The 9,640-nt window shown below is 40.4% G+C and overlaps 1 protein-coding gene across 2 annotated transcripts; it reads right to left on the bottom strand.

Moving 5' to 3' along the window:
* Nucleotides 1–5,919: 5,919 nt before the first annotated feature.
* On the bottom strand, nt 5,920–9,288 carry LOC109199072 (glutathione synthetase-like). Of its 2 annotated transcripts, XM_019354393.2 has the most exons (3): nt 9,178–9,288; nt 7,017–7,086; nt 5,920–6,439 (listed from the first exon to the last, which is right to left on the bottom strand). In XM_019354393.2, the coding sequence occupies exons 1-3, from the start codon at nt 9,228–9,230 to the stop codon at nt 6,254–6,256; spliced, it is 309 nt and encodes a 102-aa protein (XP_019209938.1). In that variant the 5' UTR covers nt 9,231–9,288; the 3' UTR covers nt 5,920–6,253. The 2 variants fall into 2 exon arrangements, 1 of the variants encoding a protein (XP_019209938.1); XR_002059570.2 differs by lacking the exon at nt 7,017–7,086.
* Nucleotides 9,289–9,640: the final 352 nt, after the last annotated feature.

Raw genomic sequence — 9,640 nt, 5'->3', positions numbered from 1 at the left:
TAGCACTGAAAATACACTGACATCCTCTGTTTCCCAATAGCAGATGAGAGGTTGCTGTTTTATTCATGACTCAATACTTGAATGGTTTTTCCTGTTTATGAATAAACATTTTAAAATGACATTGCTTCATTGTATGATTAATTCTTTGTCTGTGTCAGTCCTTAATACATACACATGTGTACAATAATTCTAGTTGCCATAGTCTCCGGAGATCCTATGCTCCGTTTTCTCATACTTTTCTTCACTGTTTACCTCATTCTGCCCAACAAAATGTACAAATTTCTGTAAACAATTATGACTTGTTTTATGCCATTAATAAAAAATGTCTCCATATGAGGACGTACTTGAAAAGAAAAAGTCACCACTTTGCATTTTACAAAGCAAGTAAACAAACACGGGGCTATTTATCATATAAATAACTTTTAGGTCTGTGGGATAGAAGGATGGGAGCTTTAAATGTTGTGCCTCCATAATTATTCTAGAGTCTTTACAGTGTTCAGCGACTGTTGTGATTTGGTGTGACATACATAAACTTGAAGTGAATGAATCCACCTGTTCACAGGAGATCACAGGAAGATGACACCAAACATCAGAAGATCTTATTGTGCGCCAGAGTAAAAGGTGGTTTCTTGGACTAAAAGCACATAAACTACAGCAGAAGCTCACATAAAGCAGGAAATAAGCAGGCAGCACTTCAACTGCTAATGCACGTTTTGCACTTTTATTGTTGTGTCATTCACTAACAGTTCAATGGTGCAAGATTACCATACACAGAATTAGGATATCTGCATGACACATCTATGCTATACAGCGAATGGATTATAATTATTACAAATACAGTAAGCATATTTACATTTGATCTCAAGCTCCATACAATATAGATATTTACAAAGTATGAAAATGAAACCGGTCTGACAAATAATGTGCAGTGTTAATGACGGGTTTTTTTCTCCTTTTCTTTTGGTGAACAAATCTGAAAGGGGCGGGGTTAACTGATATTAATTGTCAGAGGGGAAAATATCATGGCTAGTTTCGTTTGAAAGGCATCAACGGAAAAACAAACACAGAAAAAAGTGATGAGGTGAAGAAAGACACATTAAGTGTGCTGTCGTTTTAGATGTCACAAGCTACTTTGTATAGTCCTATATCCCTGATATTAGAAAGAATTAAAATGAGTTAAAATACACCTTTATTTTGTTACAGATTTTGAGTTCAGATGGATGCCTAGCATGACTAATGAGTAGTTATCCTCCCCCCAAAAAAAACAAAAAACAAAAAAACAACAGACTTCTAATTCACTCAAACTGCTTTCTAATAAAGAGGAAGCACTAATGTAACTCACCTCCTCAGTCGGGGTGCAGGGGTTACATTAGGTCTCCTTTTCCTTCCCCCCCCTCTCTCTTACATTCAAACCCTCTTTTAGTTCACACTAGAACAGGCTGCCACACCATCATTTGGTTTAATATGAGTGGAACAACTAAACCGCACAGACTTTAAATGATCAGTTAGTTGAACCTTTTATTAATATGCGCAAAGAGCTGCAAACTAATATATATATGTATATACACTGCAAACAATAAATACACAATCCAAAATAAAAACACCTCTGCAAAAGAAGTGGCAGCGCTTCGCATCAACATGTATATGAGGTACATTGCACTTTTGAGATTTGATCTGTGCATAGGTGCATCTTTGATGTGCAGCTCAGAGATCCACAATCCAGCACATTTCTGTTTCTCTGACCGTCAGACTGGCTGACCCGAGGTCACGTCAGAGCTTTGTTTTATATCTATATGTAACAGACAGTCGGTTCCTCTCCTTCCACGCATTTCATACAACACAGCAGGCATACTGCTGGTTGGTTGACCAGAGTTTTTTAATGCCTGTCTACATGAACACATCTCGAGAGGCGTAGGCACCAAAAAGTGAATCTGGAGCCAAATGTAGCAGCTGCAGCAGGGTACACAGAGCAAATATTTTCATGGGGTAGTATCAGAAATAGGACCTTTGAATATGTAGTCCTTTAACTTCTATTAAACCCTTTGAGAAACAGCTATCCAGTGTACTCCTGATATGTGCTCTTATCATTTGTTCCTGATGCTCAAATACAATCCTGGACTCAACATATGTGGCTGTGTCTCTGTCCTTGCTATAGATATGTGTTAATGTGCAAAATAAGGTTAAAAAATGAAGAAATAAATGAGAGTTAGAGCAAGCTAGAGGAGCAGAGAGGAATGTGTTATATGAGGTTAACTACCACACTGATCCCAGAACAGACCGCATGTACAAATCAAGTTCTCTCTCTAGTTCGTTTTCATCCTCCTAGTCCTCCTCCTCCTCTCCTTGTAACCCTGTTTTACTCCTTGGGATGAAAAAGCAAAAAAGGCCCAAATCTACTCCTGCAGGAACAATGGGTTTTTTATTTATTTTTTTAAACTGCTGAGATATGAAGCGATCCTCGCTTGTTTGTCTCTAGTTAGTCTGCAGTTTTTATGTAACACAAATGGATGAGTATTTTACTGACTCACTAACTGACACTGGCACGATCGGGGGTTTAGAGCGGCGTATGTACACAGATTGAGGAGGATCTGCACTTTTCTTTTTTTCAATATAAATACCAATAAAGGGAAGTGACCAGAGCAGATTATACAGTGTGCTTGTGAAGCTGCAGGGTAGCTTCTGAGTGCATCCTGTGGAGTGTGTAGTGTGTGTTTAAGTGTTGTGGTTGAGTGTCGTATGCCTTGATGGTAGAAACTGTTTTTAAGTCTTGTAGACAAGCGTGTTACATCCAGCCTTTCTCTATCCTGCCTCAAACCGTACCTTAAGCATGGCTGCTGGTCTTCGTTGTATTCCACCTGTGCTGTGGAGAGGTTGAGGACGCCTCGCTCCACAGGGTCCTTGTCACCAAAGACCTACAACATCATCTTGCAGCAGATGGAGTCACTGTGCATCGTTCAACCATTCGGCGCACTTTACACAAGGTGCTGTATGCGAGAGTGATGCAGAGGAAGCCTTTTCTCCGGCCACAGCACAAACAGAGCCGCTTGAGGTATGCTAAAGCACATTTGGACAAGCCAGCTTCATTCTGGAATAAGGTGCTGTGGACTGATGAAACGAAAATTGAGTTATTTGGGCATAACAAGGGGCGTTATGCATGGAGGAAAAAGAACACAGCATTTCAAGAAAAACACCTGCTACCTACAGTAAAATATGGTGGTGGTTCCATCATGCTGTGGGCTGTGTGGCCAGTGCAGGGACTGGGAATCTTGTCAAAGTTGAGGACACATGGATTCCACTCAGTATCAGCAGATTCTGGAGACCAATGTCCAGGAATCAATGTTATATACTTATGTGGTATGTGTATTTTGACTTTTGCTGCCATGATGCCAGGTCTCTGTTGAAAATGAGATTTTTAATCTCAATGAGATTTTTTACGTGATAAATAAAGGACTAATAATAATAAAATAAATAAAAACAAAGCTGAAGCTGCGCCGGGGCTGGGTGTTTCAACAAGACAACGACCCGAAACACTGCTCGAAGTCCACTAAGGCATTCACGCACAGGAACAAGTACAACGTTCTGGAATGGCCATCTCAGCCCCCAGACCTGAAAATTATTGAAAATCTGTGGTGTGAGTTAAAGAGAGCTGTCCATGCTCGAATGAACTAGAGATGTTTTGTAAAGAGGAATGGTCCAAAATACCTTCAACCACAATGCAGACTCTCATTGGAACCTACAGGAAGCGTTTAGAGGCTGTAATTTCTGCAAAAGGCAGATCTACTAAATATTGATTTCATTTCTTTTTTTGTGGTGCCCAAATTTATGCCCCATCGCCAAGATCTTTCCGTTTACACAGACCCTCAAGACCCTCTGTGAACACAGCAAAATGCCTTTGTATTATTTCTTTTACTCAAGTCTTATCTGATCATTTGAGGAAGAAAGAAAACACAAGCGTCCCCAGTCTGTTTATAGTAAAACCAGAAACGATAAATTAACAATTCGCTGGCCGCTTAGAACAACATTTAAAAAACAAAAAACCCATAGGTCAGAGTATAAATCCCTTTGAGGCAATAATAATTTTAGGTTACTTTACAAAAGTAAAAAGAAAAAAAAAATGGTACATTTTAAAATCCTTTGTTTATGGACAGAATTCTTCCTGTTGGACACAAGAAGCAGACTCCAAAAGAACTTTGAGGCTCTGCAGAAGTCTGATTAGGCTTGGTGTTCATGCAACTGGCTCACTGTGGTGTGATAATACCACAGTGAGCCAGTTGTGATAATAGTGTATTTCATTATTATCACTATTAATAGTGACAATCTCAGTGTATTTCTCAAAGCATAGGGTGTAACAAAGAAATGGATGCCTCTGATGGGAACAGTGAAGACGGTTTGGAAGTCCTAAAACCTCTTCCTTTGTAATGGGCAGCAGTGGGTGACTCCTCTTGTTACAGGCCAGTTATACCACAGACAATCCAGCTAAAATTCTCACAGAATTTCTCACAATTGAAGAAAGTTTCTTATTTCCTTCTGACTTTCCCATCTTACTCTTGTTTTTATTTTTGAAGTACATTTCCTGAAAAGTCCCCCATTTCTATGATCAGAGATGTGAGCCTGATCTCACAGGTTAGGTTCGGTAAATGAACAGTCATAACATTTATTTTTTCATTCACAACATACTAGATATTATTCTTTGTTCACAAGCTGGACCAGCTCTACCAAGTTATCTATCACTGTACTATGCATTAACAGCATTAACCCTTCAATGCCTGTAACAAAAAACTAAATGTCCTTCACATGATCCAAAGTGGGTCTTCAAACAGTCCAGCACCTGGAACTGTTTGTGTACTTAATAATATATTGCTGAGCTTCTCTAAGTTAGAGTAGCTTGTGTTAGTACGTGTACACAAAGACATAAACGTTCAATGATAAAACACACAGTAGAATAAAATTGTAAGAATCATCAGTTGATGCAGTTAAGGACACTTGTTCTTCTGTGCAGTCTCACCTGGAGCTCACGTTTCTAGTTCATGCCATCATGACCAAAGATTCTTCAATTAATAGTTTAAAGATGTCCATGAATGCACTGCTAACTGCTCTTCAACCTTATAAAACTCAACATGCATTTTGAATAAGAAACACTTTTACAAAACCAAAAGCTTCACTGTGCTTAGTGATTTATCTGTCTAAAAAAACCAGGTTCAGTTTGTAACTGAGAGAGCGGCTCGGTGGCGCTGAATTATATTTCCAATAGAAACACAATTTCATATGTTGTAGTAACAACACACTGCCACAAGATGGCAGCCTAGACCTACTTTACCATGCTGTTCCAGTAAAAAAGAAAAAGTGAGAGAGCCTTGAAAGAGTGACAGAGACACTTTTTATGAACTCATCTGTAATGTGTCACCTTTTCTGTAGGATGAAGAAGTGCTTCCCTTCTTTTAAAGTAAATACAGGCTTACAAAGATCCTCTAAAATGTTTCTGAAATAATCCTAAACACAACCATTAAATCAAAAATGCAAGAAACAATTTATTTAATCACTCTTCTTAACTTAATTCCTTAACTTATTACAAAAATAAACAAAGACTTTTCTGCTGTCTCACCTCTGTCAGTGTTCATGCTGTTACAAGAACAGGTGGAGGTGCAGGTGGAACTTTGACTTCACTGTGGTTTCTATGTGCAGGCAGGAGTGGGACATCTCAGAACAGCAGCGGATTGTCGAGCACGGTGACTCCTGCTGCGACGCCCCCGTCTGAGTGTCCTGAGCTCTTGGTCCTCAGCAGATGGCCCACACACTCATTTATCACCATGTCTGCCTGTAAGAAAACAAAGAAAAGGCTAACATTAGAAACAGCCACCAACCAATCCCTTTTACTCCACGCCCAAAAACCAGTGAGAAACACTAGCTAATATTACTTGGAATCAAAGTCCACTAATCCCCAGGCTCCCAGCATAACATACAGTCCAACACAAACTCCACAAACTGTCTTGCTTCAGCTGACTTTCCTTCACCTTCTCTCCAGAGAATCTGTTGTGCTCTTTTCAGCACGAAGCCACACTCCTGCTCACTGATCGTCACCTCTGTTTAACCTGGTCTCAGCAACTTTGTCCCATAGCTTGCACATCCTTTCCACCTCCATCTTTCTTCCCAGCCAACTGATACATACCTTTTCTCCTTCCTTAAAAGCCAGCCTAAGAAATACGATTTTATAATTGCCCAATAAATTAAACTGCCATTTTCAAAAGTATTATCATCAGTAGAGGTCAGCGAATGTCGCTCGGATCTGCTGCACAGCTTGAGGCTGGTCCGGGAAGAACCTCTCCAGGACTCCAGGTCTGGCGAGCACTTGCTGAACCTTCTTGGTACCAGCCAGGTGAGCGCTGATATCTGGACTCTTCACAGCTCGACAGCGCTCCATCAGAAGACGAGCATCCCAGCTCTGCAATTGAAAACAGACAATGAATTCTCTGCTTGCCAGCACACCGACCAGCAGAGCGTGACAATAGTTGGTTTATATTACGCTGAGATTTGACAGACAGAGACAGAAGAATGAAGGAGAACAACACAGAGTCACGCTATCAAGGAGAACTTGGACGGTAGATCAGCAGTTTGGCTTGAAACTTGCAAACTGTTTTAACTTGTTATGTCCGATTAACTTTTCCTTCCAGGTGCTCGGCAGTTTTCTTTCACTTGTTTCCTGTTCCTGCCAGCAGAATGCACACACAGCTGCAGTAACTACACACAATGTTGCAGAGAACATGGAGCAGCAACAAACATGTGTTGATCTCTAATCACCCATTCAAACTGACACAGCGACAGAGGTCTGTTGTCACTTATATCAGCCAATCAGGGCTAGACTTGGTATTGCTAAGCAGGGAAAGAAATAAACTCAATGATAATGACGTTCCAGTTTCTCATGAATACGAATCAGTTTACGCAAGTCTGCAGGTTTCACTTTAGTGTTTTTAACTAAACTCTTTGATGTAATCATTCTGAGTGCAAATCAAAAGTTGGACCTGTTCAGAAGTGTAGTTGTCAGGCATGTAACCGTTCCTAAAATACACCACGGCGACCTGTTTGCTGTCCCTGAAGTGAAAGTGACACAAAAGACACATTAATCCATGTGGACACACAGCGACCTCCACTTCCTTGAAGCCTCTCGTGCTGCTGTCCACTGGGAATCCCCACATGTGCCTCTTCCCAGTGTCTATGACATGTAACAAATATAATAAATAGCAAGGAATTATAAAGTCAATGACAAGATTTTCCATTTAGTTTAATTAACAGTAGTCATTTTGCAGAAGACAGACATTTGGTTACTATAGTAAAAACTATTATGTCAAATTAACCAAAAAGAAAAAGAGCCAACAAATGCAGACACTTGGCTGTCTTCAGCAACAAAAACGCCATCAAAAAAGTCACAGTCATCAGAGCAACATCAGAGAAACAATAAAGTCTAACCATGGAAGGTTTTTATAAATATATGCATAAAAACACAAAAACAAATAACATCAACAATGAGCACCTTTCGCTCATTGCACGCTCCAACAGTTTTGCAAAAGCTTCCCTGGAGAATCATGGAGAAAATACTTTAGTTCTGGAAGGAGCTCAAGGGTCTAAGTGTAAAGAGCAGACATGTGACAGATGCTGGCCAATATCCACTCCTAATCGGGTCCTTTAAATCAGGGCTGCACTGCTGCTGGCATGTTGACATCTGTATGTCGCCTGGTGCACATTATAACATCCTTGGACCAAAAAGAAAAATAAACAACATGACTAATACATCACTGCCTTCACAGATGACTTCTGTTAATGCAATACCATGTTCTGATTGTACAGCAAGGGCAGAAAACATGCTTCATCACACTAGTTCAAATCCATCACCCTAACCTAAATAGCAGGTTGCTGTTTACTATTAATGTTGATTAAAATCACTATTTTCCTGCTGACACTGTGAAGTTTACGCCCCCACAGGAGCAGTTTCGAAGCTTCACTGTTGGCAGAATGCGAGCTACCAAAAAGAGAAAACCACTTAAATAGATTATTTCTAACTGGATGTAGACACATATGAAAACCAAAATTGAGTATCTCATGAGGAAATACCTGTATATTGGTGCAATTTTGACCGTCCACTCTAATAATACATGTGGTTGGAGGAATGGCTTTAGAAAAACATCAATAACACTTTCTCTGTTGTGGAGTGGCTGATGTTGTGATGTAGAACATCCCCACAGAACCGTTCCTCTGGAAGACACTCTGCACATAGACAGGACTTTTTGTAACAAATTCAGCAAAATTTGAATAACTGAAAGTAGTACGCACTCAGATCCAGCCACTCTTGACAAAGGTAGCAGCTTCTATTTTGATATTATAGCTCAGGGTGGCTCAGTGTACTTCACTATGAGCTGACAGTTAAAAGGACATTTGTCAAATTCATGTGTTTTATAATTATTAAAGTTCTCACACGCTCAAAGACATAAATGTCAGCCAACAAGGGATCGCTCATCAAGCTTAGCTATATAGAAAAGTACATTATTGAGATGAGACCAAATAACAGCAGGGTGAAGACAGTAGCAAAACAGAGGATGACCAACAGTTTCTGTGTCAGTGAGACATTTCAGCTGGTATGGCCGTGCTTCTTTCCAGCGCTCAGCAGCTTTCTGCTGCCAAAAGGACCGTGACACTGCCCTACTTCTTTGAGGCTCAGGAGAAGGACATCAATCCAAAACAGCAGACAGCCTTTCATATTCTTTTCTCTAAAGAATGCAAATAGAGTATTTGCAAATATGAAGTAATTAACAAATTTCCCACGTATGGGACTAATAAAGGTTATCTTATGTTATCTTAATCACCTTTGTTTCTGCAATGTCACTTTTACAAATCGTGTCCCATCAGCTCTCATGGCTGAACTTTGGCTTTGAGGTCGGGGAGGACAAAAAGCTATTAAGGACCTTTTGATTTGCAATCCAGTTCTTCTCTAAAGACATGACTTATTTCTGTTTCACTCCTGGACCAGACTGAATGTTTTTCCTTGATGAGCATTACACCAGTGAACAGTCATCCACACAGTTCTGACAGGATGAATTGTACCAACGCTGGCGGTCCTACCCTCACAAGAATGATTATTTTTGTTACCAGTCCAACAGTTGACTCTACATAAAACTACTGATACAGTACCTTGAGTCGGAGCCTGAGGCTGGGATCAGACAGCAGATGAAGCAGCGCTCCATAACATCCTTAGTAATGCTGAGGTGGAGGGAAGCTCTGCTTTCACATCATGACTACCAATATCTGACACATCCTCACACTCAGGGAGGGACCTCTGCAATGGCACCACATGTACAGTTATTCATCTCCTCTACACTCTGAATCTAATATAACCACCACACAGTCTACAGCTGATATTCCACTGGCCCTTAGACAGACCTATTACCTCGGTCTTCAGTGTCATCGTCCTCTATTCCAATGCTCTCTGCCAGTTCTTTCTGTTTGCAGTAATTCAGCAGGAATTGGCGAATGCTGAGGTCTTCCTGGTCACTGGAGCTTTGATTGGAGCTGCAGACTTACTGGTCCTGCTACAAGTGGAAGGAAACCACCTCGCTAAAGGAAAAACAAGACAACAATATGAACATAGGTTTGG

The sequence above is a fragment of the Oreochromis niloticus genome, unplaced genomic scaffold (genome assembly GCF_001858045.2).
Source record: "Oreochromis niloticus isolate F11D_XX unplaced genomic scaffold, O_niloticus_UMD_NMBU tig00006512_pilon, whole genome shotgun sequence".
In the NCBI taxonomy this organism is placed as follows: Eukaryota; Metazoa; Chordata; class Actinopteri; order Cichliformes; family Cichlidae; genus Oreochromis; species Oreochromis niloticus.
Note: the sequence above shows the minus strand (reverse complement) of the source record. Positions and strands in the feature narration are given on the sequence as shown.